Here is a 17,957-nt window from a genome sequence, read left to right as displayed (position 1 = left end):
GATGCATCATAAAAAATATAATGTATTATACAACTTGACACGCAACCCACTTCTCGCTTCTTCTCGTCTGCTTCACAGGGGGTACAATAACATCCCAAATAAAGAAAGTTTTGGATGTAGTTGCTTCAATGTGCTTGCGGGCAATTATTTACGCTGCATGGAGTAGTGTATGTTCAAACTATGAGAATAACACAGGGGAGGATCCCATGTGAAGAAGACAGTACTAAGTTATCTTCTATCATATCTGAGAGACCTTTTTCTCAGAGTTGCTGATGTGACTATTTGAAGACATGAGAGATATCAAAGTCATAGAGAGTCAATCGATGGGGTGTTACAAAACCGATGTTGTGAAACTATACTCCCAACACCCCCCCCCCCACACACACACACACACACTAGTGGATCTAGTGGCACAAAATAATGCTAACATTAGAGACACAATTCTGAACCATTCTGAAGATGGTGACTTGACAAGACATCAGAAGCCACAATGGCCTCGGGCTAGAAAGCAATTTGTTACATCCAAATGCTTGTCACATCTGAGGAAGTTAAAGTGTGGGAAAAAAAGATCAGCGATTGTCATCTGCCGCTTTGCACTTAAAGTGCACTGTGAGCAGTAGAGCATTTGCTTACCATGGGAATCCTCTCACCATAATAAGGTATCTGCCATGTATTATTCCATATGACATGCAAACAGGATGTGCAAAACATAAGTACTCACAAGCTGCCACATGTGAGGGAGGGAGGTGGAAGATGTGAGTTCTTCCCCTCTGTGTTGTTTTAATGTGCGTCTGAAACAGCACCCTATCCCCTATGCAGTGGTCAAATCCCCTATGGGCCCTGTTAAAAAGTAGTGCATTATATGAAGAGATTATATCCAATACGCTATATCCACAGTTTTTCACATTTGTGTTTTTCATCAGAAATTATTGCTTATGGGTACCTTCGTGTGTGTGTAAAATATCGGGGGACCGGCGGACCGGGAACCCTCGCCGGAGGCTCCGGACTTGGAACCCTCGCCGGAGGCTCCGGACTTGGAACCCTCGCCGAAGGCTCTGGACTTGGAGCCCTCGCTGAAGGCTCAGTGCCATGGATCATCGCTGGAGGCTTCGTGCCATGGATCATAGCTGCAGGCAACGGGCCATGGATCATCACTGGAGGCTTTGTGCCATGGATCATCACTGGAGGCTCCGGGACATGGATTATCACTGGAGGCTTCATACGTGGAGCCGGAACAGGTCTCACCGGACTGAGGAGACGTACTGGAAGCCTGGTGCGGGGAGCTGCCACAACACGTCCTGGCTGGATACCCACTCCAGCTCGGTGAGTGTGGAGAGCATGCACGGGACGCACTGGGCTATGAAGGCGCACTGGAGGCATAGTGCGTAGAGCCGGCGCAGGATATGCTGGGCCGTTGAGGCGCACTGGAGGTCTGGAGCACAGAGCTGGTACAACGCGTCCTGGCTGAATCCCCCTGTAGCACGGCAAGTGCGGGGTGCTGAAACAGGCCGCACTGGGCTTTGCTGGCGAACTGGGGATACCGTGCATAGAGCTGGCGCAGGATATCCTTGACCGAAGAGACGCACCGGAGGCCAGGAGCGCTGACCCGGCACAATCCGCCCTGGCTGAATGCCCACTCTAGCACGTCAACTGCGGGGAGCTGGAACAGAGCGCCCTGGGCTATGAATGCGAACAGTTCAGTCAGGCACAGATACTAAACGGAAAACAACACCCCACAGAACCCAAACGGAAATTGACAACTTATATACGATCCCCAATCAGAGACAACGATAGACAGCTACCTCTGATTGGGAACCACACTATGCAAAAACAACAAAGAAATAGATAACATAGATTCTCCCACCCGAGTCACACCCTGACCTAACCAATCATAGAGAATAAATAAGGATCTCTAAGGTCAGGGCGTGACATAGGTGCATTTGATTGAATCCCTATTATCAAAAAAAAATGTTCATGCTGTTTAGGAAACATATTTATGAAACCTTATGGCTTATTACAGTACACACAGTACCTTTAGAAAGTTTTTGAATTGTGGTGGCATTTGGGTATGGCATTTGGGTATGGCAAAAAATAAAGAAAAAATGTTTAGCACATTTTTCCTAGATTTTGTCAAACTTAAATGCATCTAGTAACACCAATGATGGTCACACCAATGCTACATTTGAGGTAAATTTAGATTTTGGGAAATAGAGGCCAAATATTCTCAAAGCTAAGGCCATTAATCCATGAAACATATATGATTACTCATTTTTCTCACAATGTAATTGTAATTTCCCTTTATTGACATTGAGTAACACCAAGTGACACTTGGATTTAGAAACCCCAAATGATAAATGGAATCCTAAAATGTATGACAAACTAAAAGGGTGCAATTAGGCAAGAATTGTAGTTAATATAGACCCCTCCTCCGGTAACAGTTTGCCACTGGAGGGAATGCTCAAGGTCTTTGTGTATCTTTGTAATGAATGATTTTTAAGGTGGTAACACCAATGACATAAAACTGAGAGATGCATTTTATATTTGTAAAGAAAAAGTAGGTGTTTCAAAAGCCTTTGTTTTTTATTGATCTATACTATAAATGAAATACTCTTGTTTACTTTCTAGTGTTCAAAATAATAGATAGATATCGCTAAATCCCCAAAACATGTCACTAAAACTCTACTCGGTCAGTACTGGGACAAGCCAATTAAGCAAAAACATTTATGATGTGTAACTATTTTTCATTTTAAAGTGTTTTTCATGGTTCCAAAGGTGAAGATCTGAAAATGCCTCCGCAGTCCAAGAACAACCCATAGGCCTCTATTACGTCAGCATCCAAACGTCATAGACTGGTAAAGTGTGACTTCACTGTGCTGACTAGGCTAGCTGCTACACATAAAACTTATAATCAAACTACCTCACTAAATATAATGGAAAATACATTGACCTTAGATATAGGTCTCTCCCACTTCACAGCACTGATATCACACCATAACTAATGTTGCATAGTACTGACGTGGTGCTTGGAATATTAATGCAGAATTTTTGGCTACAAACGACATGGACGATTCATAGTGTGCCATATTACCGCCCTTGTGTCCAAAATGGCACCATATTCCTTTTATAGTACACTACTTTTGACCAGATATAATACATTATATAGGGAATAGGGTGCCATTTGAGATGCGGCCCAAGTCTAAAGGTAATGGCCAGTGACAGTGGCACGTCTTTGCAGTCACCTTGGCTTGTCTCTCTGCCCGAATGCATTATTCAGAAAGGCATACTGTAGTATTGGTCGGGTCTCTCAGTAGAGTCAGGAAGCCCCCCTCTTTGTTCTGAAACTACAGCTCCGATTGTGCTTCTAATCAAATGTCTTGGGTGGCTCCAATGAGGGACATAGTGTTGTTCTACAGATGTAGTATATTCCTGGATAAGGCATCAATTCAATTAAAAAGGAAAGGTAGAATGTTACTTGATTTTTACTCACTGTGGAAAGGGGTGTGATATTTACAGTCAGTCAGTTTGGATAAAATCATCTGGTAAATGACGGTGTACTATTACTGCCATAGACTCCCACATTGTCCATAGCAGTCAGTGTGTCTATCATAAATCAAGACACCATCTTGCTGGAGGAATAGTAATACTATTACTGCTAATACTATTAGTATTAGATTTACAAACACTAATACTATTAGTATTAGCATGAGATGAGAATGTTAGCTAACCATGGAGACTTCATTAGTAACCATGTTGTGTTGCCATAAGAAATGGCACTTCAAAGAGATAAAACATTATTATATTGTAAAACTAATCATGACCAACCCCACAGGTATACTTCAAAGTTTGGACTGCGGCTTGGACTACTGTGGCTTGGACTACTGCGGCTTGGACTGCGGCTTTGACTACTGCGGCTTGGACTGCGGCTTTGACTGCGGCTTGGACTGCGGCTTGGACTGCGGCTTTGACTACTGCGGCTTTGACTGCGGCTTTGACTGCGGCTTTGACTGCGGCTTGGACTGCGGCTTGGACTGCGGCTTGGACTGCGGCTTGTGCGGTAAGTAGATTATATATTTAGTTAAACTCCTGATTTATGTTTGTAAGTCTGAGTACTCTGCATTGACTGTGTCCTCTTAGAAGAAATGTGCTATCTAGAACCTAAAATGGTTATTTGGCTGTCCCCATATTAGAACAGTTTGAAGAACCCTTTTTGGTTCCATGTAAAAACCCTTTCCACAGAGGGCTCTACATGGAACCCGAAAGGGTTCTACCTGGAATCAAAAAGGGTTCTACCATGAACCAAAAAGAATTATCCTATGGGGACAGCCAAATAACCCCTTTGGAACCCTTTTTACAAAGAGTTTACACAAAATGAGGGAATAGGGTGCCATTTTGGGACACATCCATTTGCTATATTGGATTTGATTCCACCCGTTTCAAAATATGCATACAGCAACATTATCAATAATTGTGCTTGGACTAAACAAGTAGGAAGTTAATGTTGTGTGTAACCTCAGAGGGAAGAGAGAGAAAGATAGCTGGAATGTAATAAATTGGATGGGGGAAAAAAAGAGAACTAATTCAACAAGAGAAAATATGTCCACAAAGGGAGAGTCAAGAGCTGTTGATCATCTTATAAAATACCTCCCTAGCAGAGCCCCAATAGTTTTGAGACCCACATTTTTAGCAACAAAAAAATTTGCTTTTATAAATTATAAATAAATAAAAAATGGGGGGGCTTGCCTATTTTGCATGTTATTTTGTCATTAATGCGTGTCACAATATAAAAAAAAAATATATAATTGAGTTAATAAAGCAGCATGCAATCATGGTCTCTTTTGTTTTCTTGAGTAAGGCAGCTCCAAAATGCAGGTGTTTCAGCCTAGCTCAGTGCTTTCTGTGGTGGGGCAACCTAGCAGAAAATAGGAGCTTTGCACCATGATTGGCTCAGTGTTCTGTTACTCATGGGGACACTACGTCACAAGGCTAAGTCCTTAGTAAGAGTAGACATCGACCCTTTGGGTCCTGCCATAGAGTTACATTAGAAGAGCCCTTCCAAGAAGGCTCAAGATCATTGGCCACAGATAAAATGGCGTCAAATCTGTTGTAAGTACAGTAGCTTTGATTGGAGATGTAAACATCTTACTTTCAAAATCTTAGCTAGCAGTCATCATAAATCTAATCGACAATATACTGGCTAATCCTTTTTAATCCTTGTCATAGGAAGATAAATAATTAAGAGAAATTATAGATAAAGCGTATCGGTGCTCATCGGCCATTGGACATAAAAATTACACAACAAGTTGGAAATTGCAAATTCAACAATGAGTGGTTTGGAAGGAATCAGAAGTCACGGATCCCCTCGTACTGCTGCTCATTCTGGTCACCATTTCCAGAGGTCGACGTCACCGGCCTTCTAGGTTGCACTGAACTGTCATTACGCACACCTGGTTCCAATTCCTCACTGGTTGTGTTTGTATAAATGTGCCCTTTGTTTCCCCAATTGGGTTGTCGATTATTGTTCCCATGTCCGTTGGTCGTGTGAGTACCTATGCGTTGTCTCAGCCTGTGCTGCGTGTTTTGTGCATTGTGTATTACGGGTCTCGCCCCGTGTCGTTCTACGAGGTTTACCCTCACTCTTTTGTTTAGGTACATCCCAGTGTTTTGTATACGTGTTTCTTTTGGGTGTATTAAAAACCCAGATTATGTATTTCTGCGCCTGTCTCCAAATCCTTTATACCACCGTGACATAGGTGGCTAACTGCAAGCATTGCAAAGCAACCACTAACATTGGCCTGCTATTCAGTGGATAATAATTTGGTCTATTTTCACCCCTTAATTTCGCCTACTGTTCTAACTTGGTGGTGCACATGTAGCCTATAACCTGTTTTTGAGAAATGTAATCATTGAATATTGTGAGAGCTTTCATTGTCTGCTATTATGCCCCCTTTATTTATCCTACGGTTCTGACTTGGTGTACAGCGAGTACACTGTAAGAACGGCCCATGTTCTGAATGCTGTCGCTGTACATTTCAAAAGTGCTGAACAAATAGTTATATTGGCTATGTCCGTCGTCGCACGCTCATTAATGTGTTAATCGAAATTACGGATTGCCTCTTATCCACTTGTCGTCCCCTTATGCCATAGTTTGTACATCTTAATTGTCAGTAGAAACCACATTTGCAAGTCAGCCATATCAGTTATGCTTTTTTAAAAGGTAGTAATTGAGGATGAATGAACTGTTTCGCTGCCAGACAAGACTCCGCTGATAGCCAGGTGTAGCAGTTGTAAGGTGTTGGGACTCTGCTGTTGGGACAGCTTTATGTAGGCCCTAACAGTTTGTGGGCACCATTTGTCACCGTTATAGTGCAATTCATGTATTGTTTAGTGCTGTGTTGTGTAGTGGCTTTGCTGGCAGGCTACCCACTTTTTTGCCACATCAAGATTTACATGCTAAAATCGCCACTGGTTGTAGCCCACGTACAGTTTCCTGTAGTTCATATGTGGCCATGTAAGATTTACAATATGCATCATCTGCTGAACAGTGATGCTACCATATTCCACTGATATGATGTATCATTGTATATTTTATAGAGGGCAAGGCATGAACTATGCACTTATCTATGGAAAAATAGGGAAAAAGTGAGGTGTTTTTGGGGAATTTTTATTAATAAAATAAGTATAAAAATATAAATATAAAACAATATGACTTGGCATTCAAACAACATGAATTCAGTGTGTAACAGTTACCCTACAACGTACACGTCCTTATTACATTGTACACCTATGATGAAATGGATCCACAGTTTGACGAATTAACCTTACCAACCATTCACATGAACATTGTTTGTCAAACAAAGATAGTGAATAGGATATAGTATGTTCATCATGGAAAAACAGTTCATACATGTATCTATTTCAAATGTAATTAGCAGGAAAAGCTAATTTTTTTTAACTTTTTTTCGTGAATATGTTTTCCCATTAAACATTGATAGTATACAAGACTACTATCTCGTTCCTCAGTTACAAAACACATTGTCCACACCATTGTTCACAAAATTTCCTAAAATTCAAAGGCATCTTTACTGATTATACCAAAAACAGTAAAACTGTGAGAAATGTCACCACCAGTATTGAGTGTAATGTTCAAGTCTTGAAATCTACTTGACCATTCATATGAATCAATGGATGGGTGGCAGGAAAGTGTGTGAGAGAGATTATTGAGACACAACGTTGATGATGAGCTGCTTTAGTATAGGCCTAATTGTGATCTAGGTTTCTCTCGCCGTGTCCTTCCCTATATACATATCTGCTAGTTTTTTGAACGGGGGTCCCCAGTTGCTGAGGTAATCGTACTCCTGGTCCCCCTCCACACATCCAGACTCCAGGGAGCTGAGGGACTCGGCTAGCGAGCCGCTCCCCTCATAGGCGTAGGTGGCCAGGGAGTCGTAGGGCGGCGCGGTGGGGTCCGAGTCGTTCTCATGGAGTCTCCCATGAATGAATTCTCTGACGTCGGCGTTATCCTTTATAGGTGATGTCCTCTGGAAGGGAAATAGCATCTCTGGGATGATATCCCTGCGCAGCTTGTTAGCGTCCATCACCTCTGGGTTGCGCAGCGTGCCAATATCAAAGGCCTGGGTGTCCTCCTCTCCGCCCCCTTCATCGTTGTAGCTGACGACGTTGTCTCTCACATCCTCTTTGGAGATGATCAGAGGCTCCTTCTTCCTCTGCTGCCTCCTCAGGGCAGCGAACAGCACCACGATCACTATAGACAACAAAGAGAGTGAAGAACTTGAGTATGAGATGGGAGAGGAGTCATGTGTCATGCATTAAGGAGACTCAGAAATGCACAGAAGAGAGAAAGACGCATTTGCTATCAGTGATAAATCCGCTGCACTGCCACGGGCACTCACCTCCTTTTATTAAAGATTCAGCAGAAAAGATTTTCTTTCTCTTTTCCGCTTAACTTCACATTCACTGTAGAAAAGCTGTAGCACTTGAAAGAGTGCCTCCTTTTTTTCTCTCTCAAGTCAGACTACACTTACACACATGATTAAATGCATCTTACCATATTTTCATTTCTGAGCAGGACTTTTAATCAAAACTTGCCAGCATGAGCAGAAATTTGCATCCAGAGAGTGGCGCTATGAGAGTGTGGGATTTTTGTGCGGTACAGCTCATTATTTTCATGAAAAAGGAGCAAAAATAGCTAAAATAATTCCAGCCAGTCAGTGTTACTCCCTCCTCCCCCTCTTCCTCCTCCTCCTCGTTCCACCTCTCAGCAGGTGCTGTAGTGCGCTACCTGCCTCCCACCTAGGTGTTAATTATAAAGCTCTCTCTGCAGGAGGGGCTCTTTAGAGGCCCTGTGACCAGACCTTTCTGACTGACCCATGCTGTGGTTTTGGGCGGTTTGGGGTGGCGAAGAGGAGGAGAAGCAGGAGGGCAAACCGTTCCAGCTCAGTGCCTACTGCCTGCCTGCCTGCCTGTCTGTCGGAGGCATAGTAGAGGTGAATTAGACAGCCTGTCATAGGGGTTCAAGCGAGAACCATTGGATAATGAGCAGATGTCATGATATTTCGCTCAAAAGGCAAGCATGGGGTTCAACCTTCAGCACTTCCAATCTGAGTGAGCCAGAAGCCAGAGCTACAGTTGAGCTCTCTTCAGTGTGAGACAGACAAGTGAAGGGAGACTGTGAGGAGGAACAGGCATGCAGTGGAAGAAATGTCAATACTCAATTTGCTAGCGATGAATCAGTTGCTAGGCGAGGATGCAAACATGATTCTAGTTAAGTGGAGATCATGAAACAGGTGTTTGTGAAAGAAAGATAGCATACACATGAAGAGGTGAACACATCAATAGATGAGCTGGGTCTCTGCAGTATCGCGTGAGGGCTAAGGGCTGTTCTTAGGCACGATGTGAAGTGAAGTACACAAAGAAAACTCAGTGGATATGTATGTTGCCGTTAGGTCACTGTCATGACTTTTAATGGGATAATTGAATTGATCAACATCTTAAATAGGCTCCTCCTATATGATGCTGTTTTGGTGGCACTGGGGTTATGCTTGGCCAAGTGCAGTACCAGGTTCGAAGTCAGTATTTTGGCCATTACTTATTGATATACCCTTGAACATAAGCACTACATATTTTAGCTTTTTGCCATGGAAAATGACATGCATACTTGCATACAACACAGTTTTGCACTGTGTGCTTTTACAATACTGCATTAGCTCACAAAGGGGGCTGAAGTGGTGCTTTAGGAAGTCAGGAAATAGCATGTGACCTACTTTAGCACGGAAAAACACAAACCTTTTTGTCAAGTGGATATATCCACTAATGAAAGCTTTCATCCCCCTGCACCATTTTCTTGAGGAAACACACTGTATTTACACAAGCAGCCAGCAAAGTATGCCTCATCGAGTGGTCCTACATTCAACTATCTTTAGTTGAAGAATGATGATGAAAGGAATACACACAAAGAAGAAGGTGTAGAGTCACAGAAGTAGCACAGTGGAATTAAGTGCTGTCGAAGAACTTTGTGGCTACAGACCTGTTCAGCACAGTGCAGTATAGTTATTTGTGGTAGAGTCCAACACAGCCCATAATAATTGCCTCCACTTTGTAATACGTGAATTGGATAGGTGGGTTATACTTTACCGTGTGTTTAGACTTAAGACTAATTGAGTGCTCTGACTCTGATTTGGGCGTCTCCCAAATGGCACCATATTCCCTATAGTTCACTACATTTGAACAAAGCCGTTGAATGTCTGTACCAGTGTAATTGATAGTAATACTTACTCAAGAGGATAATGACACAGAGCAGGATAGCCACCAGGGCTCCAGTGCTCAGCCCGGCAGACAGCAGAGCCTCAGTGTTGCAGGACTGCATGTTCCCCCGGCTGTCGCAGGCACACACATTCACAGTCAAAGTGCTGGTGCTGCTCTGGATAGGGTAGTCATTGTCCGAGATCACCACGGGCAGTAGGTAGGTATTCATCTCACGCCGGCTGAATCCTGCCCTCCGAGTCAGGATCCTGGCTGTGTTATCTAAGGGGTGGATTGCAGAGGAAAGAAATAGAGGATATGAGAAATTAAAGGTAGTTTGTAATGTTTTGAACAAATGGTCCCCCTAAAGCTTGTATCGTTGCAGCTCAATAGGTTACAAAAAAGTACATAATACATCTCACACCATCACTGTAACAAATTGCTGTAAATGTACAGCAACAAATGTACAGTTAGCTACTGTAATTATATATTACAATACAGTACTGTAAAGAGCAATGTATTTTGGGAGCTCAATGGCACTCCGCTACACTGCTGTAAAATGACATTCAGCCAAAACAGGCCTTTCGCAATATTTCAAATACAATTGTGGGAAAAGACAGATTGGAAAGCAAATGGTTCCTGCGGAAAAGAGAAGCCTAATCAGCCTGTAGGCTCACCAAATAAACTTTTTCAGGACCCTGTCTTTCAAAAATAATTCGTAAAAATCCAAATAACTTCACAGATCTTCATTGTAAAGGGATTAAACACTGTTTCCCATGCTTGTTCAATGAACCACAAACAATGAATGAACATGCACCTGTGGAACGGTCGTTAAGACACTAACAGCTACAGACCGCAGGCAATTAAGGTCACAGTTATGAAAACTTAAGACACTAAAGAGGCCTTTCTAACGACTCTGAAAAACACCAAAAGAAAGATGCCCAGGGTCCCTGCTCACCTGCGTGAACGTGCCTTAGGCATGCTGCAAGGAGGCATGAGTAATGCAGATGTGGCCAGTGAAATAAATTGCAATGTCTGTGCTGTGAGATGCCTAAGACAGCGCTACAGGGAGACAGTACGGACAGCTGATTGTCCTCGAAGTGGCAACCACATGTAACAACACCTGCACAGGATTGATACATCTGAACATCACACCTGCGGGACAGGTACAGGATGGCAACAACTGCCTGAGTTACACCAGGAACGCACAATCCCTCCATCAGTGCTCAGACTGTCCGAAGTATGCTGAATAAGGCTGAACTGAGGGCTTGTAGGCTTGTTGTAAGGCAACAACATCGCCTATGGGCACAAACACCCTGTCGCTGGATCAGACAGGACTGGCAAAAAGTGCTCTTCACTGACGAGTCGCGGTTTTGTCTCACCAGAGGTGATGGTCGGATTTGCGTTTATCGTCAAAGGAATGAGCGTTACACCAAGGCCTGTACTCTGGAGTGGGATCGATTTGGAGGTGGAGGGTCCGTCATGTTCTGGGGCGGTGTGTCACAGCATCATCGGACTGAGCTTGTTGTCATTGCAGGCAATCTCAACGCTGTGCCTTACTGGGAAGACATCCTCCTCCCTCATGTGGTACTCTTCCTGCAGGCTCATCCTGATATGACTCTCCAGCATGACAATGCCACAAGCCATACTGCTCGTTCTGTGCGTGAATTCCTGCAAGACAGTAATGTCAGTGTTCTGCCATGGCCAGCGAAGAGCCCAGATCTCAATCCGATTGAGCACATCTGGGGCTGTTGGATCGGAGGGTGAGGGCTAGGGCCATTCTCCCCAGAAATGTCCAGGAACTTGCAGGTGCCTTGGAGAAGAGTGGGGTAACATCTCACAGCAAGAAGTGGCAAATCTGGTGCAGTCCATGAGAAGGAGATGGACTGCAGTACTTAATGCAGCTGGTGGCCACACCAGCTACTGACTGTTACTTTTGATTTTGATCCCCCACTTTGTTCAGGGACACATTATTCCATTTATGTTAGTCACATGTCTGTGGAACTTGTTCAGTTTATGTCTCAGTTGTTGAATCTTATTATGTTCATACAAATATTTTCACATGTTAAGTTTGCTAAAAATAAGCGCAGTTGACAGTGCGAGGACATTTCTTTTTTTGCCGAGTTTATGTTATGAAATTTTAAATATGCCTATTGAGCGAACAGTATTGTCTTACAAAGTAAAACAAGAGAGAGGATTTTGACAAAAGGGCATCAGCCATCGCCGGTGATTTAGCTGCGCATCATTGGGTGAGTCAGTGAAACTGGAAAGCTTTTTTAGTACTTAAATGTCCTTCTCATATTGTACAATACACTGTATGTGTCTCCACACACCTAGGCCTAGGCTATTGATGGATTCAAGACAAGATAGTTTTTATTGATCTCGGTTTGTCAGTGTCTAAGTAGGCTGTAATTTCGATTTGTGAGGTATTAAAAACAATTCTGCTAAAATCTTCAATGATATAAAATGATGTAGAATTGCATGAAATCCGGTCATAAAAGGCCCAAATTCTTCCGGTTCCTAGGCTACAAACTTTTCCCTCATGTGCAACTTCTTCAAGTTCCTCTACCCTACTGCTCTATGCCAGTACGCAAAAGCGACAGTAATGCTATTATAAAGGTGATTTTTTTTCATGCGTTCTGGTACCTCAAAGCCCCCGAGGTCACCACTGATATGTGTAGGGGACAGATGGGAGAGGCAGTGAAACTCAAACCTGTTATGGTTGCGTGTTTAACTATGTCCCCTTGATCTGTTTTGCCCTGTAGTCACTGCCAGTTTAGAAGCCTTTGTTAAGGTCTCTACAAGTGCAAGTAATATAAAACACCAACTATGAATTGGTGTGCTGTAATATATACTGTAATTATATATTCAATGTTAGCAATTGTTGTGATTGTATTACAATACAATTTAACAAAAAAGTACTGTATTGCTGTTTGCTCTATATTTACTGAAGCATTATGTAAATGGTGGTGCATTGTGGGAAAAAATGTGTGAGAGGGGAAATAATCGCTGGCTTATAAACATATTTTGAGGCATGCCTTGTAAGTGGCTATATTCACCCGTTAGTGAGAATGCTGTACCAACTGAACTGACATGTGGTAGTTGTGACTGATCATTTTAATGTGCATAGGAAACAGATCACAATGGTAACTAGTCTTAAAATGTTACTGATTTGCTAAGATATAGTGGCTTGCAAAAGTATTAACCCCCTTGACATTTTTCCTGTTTTGTTGCTTTACAACCTGGAATTAAAATAGATTTTTTGGGGGGGGGTTGTATAATTTGACATACACCACATGCCTACCACTTTGAAGATGCAAAATATTTATTCTTGTGAAACAAACAAGAAATAAGACAGAAAACTGAAAACTTGAGCGTGCAAACCTATTCTAAAGTCATTACTTTGTATAGCCAACTTTTGCAGCAATTACAGCTGCAAGTCTTGGGGTATGTCTCTATAAGCTTGGCACATGTATCCACTGGGATACTGGGATTTTTGCCCATTCTTCAAGGCAAAACTGCTCCAGCTCCTTCAAGTTGGATCGTGAGTTTTGGTGGGCAGCCCTCTCTTGGCAGGTTTGTTGTGGTGCCATATTCTTTCCATTTTTTTATAGTGGATTTAATGGTGCTCTGTGGGATGTTCAAAGTTTCTGATATTTTTTTATAACCCAACCCTGATCTGTACTTCTCCACAACTTTGTCCCTGACCTGTTTGGAAGCTCCTTGGTCTTCATGGGGCAACTTGCTTGGTGGTGCCCCTTGCTTAGTTGTGTTGCAGACTCCGGGGCCTTTCAGAACAGGTGTATACATATTCAGATCATGTGACTGATCATGTATTACTTAGATTCATCACAGTTGGACTTTATTTAACAAATTATGTGACTTCTTTAGGTAATTGGTTGCACCATATCTTATTTATGGGCAAAGGTGAATACATATGCACACACTGTCACGCTCTGACCTTAGATATCTCTGTTTTCTTTATATTTTGGTTAGGTCAGGGTGTGACGAGGGTGGGTATGCTAGTTTTTGTATGTCTAGGGGTTTTGTAGGTCTAGGTATTTGTATGTCTATGGTGGCCTGATATGGTTCCCAATCAGAGGCAGCTGTTTATCGTTGTCTCTGATTGGGGATCATATTTAGGTAGCCATTTTCCCTTTTGTGTTTGTGGGTTCTTGTTCTATGTTTAGTTGCCTGTCTGTACTATTCATATAGCTTCACGTTTCGTTTTGTTATTTTTGTTAGTTTGTTCAGTGTTCATTCTTTAATAAATAGAATGTACGCATACAACGCTGCGCTTTGGTCCGATTCATACGACGAACGTGACAGAAGAACCCACCATTAATGGACCAAGCAGCGTGTTCAGGAGGAATGGACCTGGGAGGAGATTTTGGATGGAGCAGGGCCCTGGTCGCAGGCTGGGGAGTATTGCCTTCCGAAGGAGGAAATAGATGCAGCGAAAGCGAAACGGCGATATTACGAGGAGTTATACCAACGAGGTAGGCCACAGAAACCCCAAGATTTTTTTAGGGTGGGGGCACATGGAGCAAGCGGATGAGCCGAGGTACGTGGTATAAAACAACTAATAATCATACATATGCTGTACTATGCAAATATCTAGCAGACAACTTGCTTGCACCAATCCCATGTAATTACTGTGAAACACAAATATTATGTTTACAGTAGCACTTACTTTCATATAGTAGGCACATTTTACAGTATGTTACTGTAGCATGGCTCTGATATTACATTAACTTCTATGGGATCGGTGTCCCCCCACGGAACGGTTGAGCTAACGTAGGATAATGTGATTAGCATTAGGTTATAAGTAACAAAAACAATTCCCAGGACACAGACATATCTGATATAGGCAAAAGCTTAAATGCATGTTAATCTAACTGTACTGTTCAATTTACAGTAGCTATTATAGTGAAAGAATACTATGCTATTGTTTGAGGAGAGTGCACAATTATGAACTTGAAAATGTATTAATAAACCAATTAGGCACATTTGGGCAGTCTTGATACAACATTTTGAACAGATATGCAATGGTTCATTGGATCAGTCTAAAACTTTCCACATACACTGCTACCATCTAGTGGCCAAAATCTAAATTATGCCTGGGCTGGAATAATACATTATGGCCTTTTACTTGCATTTCAAAGATAACGGTACAATTTTTTAAATATATATATTTATATTATCTTTTACCAGATCTAATGTGTTATATTCTCCTACATTCCTTTCACATTTCCACAAACTTCAAAGTGTTTCCTTTCAATGGAATCAAGAATATGCATATCCTTGCTTCAGGTCCTGAGCTACAGGCAGTTAGATTTGGGTATGTAATTTTAGGCGGAAATTTTGAAAAAGGGTCAGATCCGTATTAACTTATAGAACACTGGTGGTAAATTACTGTGAATATTAGAATAACGTACTTGTCACTACCCAGAGGTGGGCAAAGATACATCAAAAAGTAGCTTGCAACAAATACATAGAATCTTGAAGACCAATGTATTATTAACTACTAAAGCATTCTCAGTAATGGCTACAGAGATGTTTTACTTGCTATGACTGTGATATGTGTTTATTTATCAACCTTAGTTTAATGCACTGACCGTAAGTCGGTCTGGACAAGAGTGTCTGCTAAATGACCAAAATGTGACATGAAAATCCTCAAAGCACACTGCTGGGTATTATTCTAATGAGTTCCACTCTCAAACTATTTGTATTTTGATAAAATGTGGCCTTATTTGGGGTCAGAGCTCATTAGAATAATGCCCAGCAGTGTGCTTTGCAAGTGTTTATGTTTACATTTACATGTGCATTTTGGTCATTTAGCAGACACTCTTATCCTGAGCAACTTACAATCAGTGCATTAAACTAAGGTAGATAAAAAGAGCATATGAATGTAATACTGTGGCAAGAAAAAAATTGTTACAGTTACTTTGTATGCTGTTGTAATTAAGCACGCTACCTGCAAGTCTATCTTTAAAGAGATAGATGGAATGGGCTGAGAAAAACTGAGGGTTGGGATGTGGAATTGGAATTGGAGACAAGTGGGAGTGGAGTTGCTGTGTGGGAGATAGAATGAGGGTCAAAGATAAAAGTTATAATAAAAGTCAAAATAAAACATAATAAAAAGTACATTTGAATGACACTGAGTGGCAGTGTTTTTACAACTAATGCCGGTTTGCCTGAGGCTGATGCCGTGCAGGTGTTTCAAATTAACACATACAAGAACACACACATACATATAATAGTGCCAGACATGCACACAAACATATAAAGTAGGCATTGCTGTTATGATTTTAGTTGTGCTTGATGTCCTTTGTTTTAAATGTATTATTTAGTTTCATTCTTTTTTTTGCATTGTTGTTTGCTGTTTTCTTCTGTCTTCTTTTTTCTCTTTAGTTCATTCTCTTGGTTGTTGGTGCATTGGGGGGTTCTTGGGGGTGGGGAATGGAATTAATTGTATTTTTATTTTTCTTCCTGGGGGGGAGTGTGGGAGGGGTCTTGAATGGTTGAGGGACAGCTATTGGGGAACTGTGGGGGGATCTTGGAGGGTTCGGGTTCACATTTTTTAGCCTGGTGGTAGATCTGTCAACGTGCCCTTGAGCAGGGCATTGACCCTGAATGCTTCTGTGTGTCGCTCTGAATGGGGATCTGTCGGATGACTGGTATGATGTAGTTGTTGAGCGGCTTCACTGCAAGTATATTGTATGTATCGGATATTCAATAAAACATATATTTTTTAAAGTCTATGTTTAAATTTGAAAATACAAGATGCATGAGTGAATTCAACTATTTCAAAATAAATTATAGGTACTTCAGGTCATTGATATCCAAATGACAAATAAGTCTTGACATATCTATATCAAATAACAGAAATGTGCTGCCAGTATTGCACTATAAAAGTTACAACACATTTTTTTGCAGTGAACAGTATGAACAGATAATGGCCAGATACAAAGCATCATTCACTACTTGTAAATTCTAATAGTCAATAAAGAATTACAGAAGACTAACGTTTACCTTCATTGTCAACGATAGTGAAGTTTGGATTGGAGGAGCTGATGCTGAAGACAAACTTATGTCCAACAAGGGGCTCATCTGTGTCAACTGCACTTATCGTCTGAATCAGCTGTGGATAGTGAAACAAAAAGGCATTCGAAAACACATGTACTTTCTTCAGGCTTTTCCTCAACATTCTTAGTATCATGATGTCTACTTTACCTGTCCTGATTGGACATTTTCACAGACAAATGTCTCGTAATACATGGCAAATTCAGGTGCATTGTCGTTAACGTCCAGGACCTTGATGAACACTGGGACTCGAGTGGTTTGGCGAGGGTTACCTAAACAAGATGTTTGAAGTGTGTTAGCAGGCCCATACAGTAGACCCCTCAAATTTAAATCTGGACCTTGAAGCCAGTTCCGCTGCTTTTTAAAATGTCTTCCCCTCTAATAAGGGACTGATTTAGACCTGGGACACCAGGTGGGTGGAACATAAGCAGATTTTTATATTTTTTATTTAACTAAGCATATGTGAACATCTGCAGCTTTTGCATCCCATTTATGTGTCTTTGTCTATTTTCAAAAGTGCAGAAATGCCTCTAACATCAACAATTTGTGTAATAACAAAGGCCACAAAATGTAGCACACAGGCACAAGATTTTTTTGCCAAAAAAGTAATAAAAAGAGGATGTTTATCTTACTTATTTCAGTTGCAACAACAGAGATGTTATGCCATCTTGACATCTCCCTGTCGAGGCCTTTCAGTGTTGTAATGGTGCCGTTAACAGAATCAATGTTGAACAGTCTCTCCAGATCGGTATGGCGGTCAATGGAGTATCTGCATAGAGTAATACAAATACATCATGTTTGATTGTGTAAAAATGTCCCTAATGTTAATTGACCCATACTAATCGAGACATGATTCAAATCAAATTAATCATATGGACATGATGTTTTGCCCCAGACATAAAGCTGTAGTTCTTGTCTCCTGTGATAAATTCCATCAATATCATTCATTATGTTAAAGCAAAACACAGGAGTCTATAAAAAAATACACTACATATTACCTAATGTTGGCCCGCACAGTATGTATCATTCCTCTCCTTCTATTTCCTTGGTCAGGAAATAATGAATACTTCTATAATGCTGTCTCATTTATCATTGTCAACTTATATATTCTA

At 41.5% G+C, this 17,957-nt stretch overlaps 1 protein-coding gene across 1 annotated transcript in view; it reads right to left on the bottom strand.

Moving 5' to 3' along the window:
* Positions 1 to 7,268: 7,268 nt before the first annotated feature.
* Positions 7,269 to 17,957, bottom strand: part of LOC120050433 (cadherin-10-like) — a 34,341-nt gene continuing 23,652 nt past the window's right edge. The window contains exons 6-10 of the mRNA XM_038997022.1: positions 17,478 to 17,614; positions 16,996 to 17,117; positions 16,795 to 16,903; positions 9,793 to 10,041; positions 7,269 to 7,762 (exon numbers count right to left, since the gene is read on the bottom strand). Of these exons, the coding sequence (XP_038852950.1) occupies positions 7,269 to 7,762; positions 9,793 to 10,041; positions 16,795 to 16,903; positions 16,996 to 17,117; positions 17,478 to 17,614 (1,111 nt within the window). The remainder of the gene's footprint in view (positions 7,763 to 9,792; positions 10,042 to 16,794; positions 16,904 to 16,995; positions 17,118 to 17,477; positions 17,615 to 17,957) is intronic.

The sequence above is a fragment of the Salvelinus namaycush genome, chromosome 7 (genome assembly GCF_016432855.1).
Source record: "Salvelinus namaycush isolate Seneca chromosome 7, SaNama_1.0, whole genome shotgun sequence".
Lineage (NCBI taxonomy): Eukaryota > Metazoa > Chordata > Actinopteri > Salmoniformes > Salmonidae > Salvelinus > Salvelinus namaycush.
This window is presented reverse-complemented; position numbering and strand designations above follow the sequence as displayed.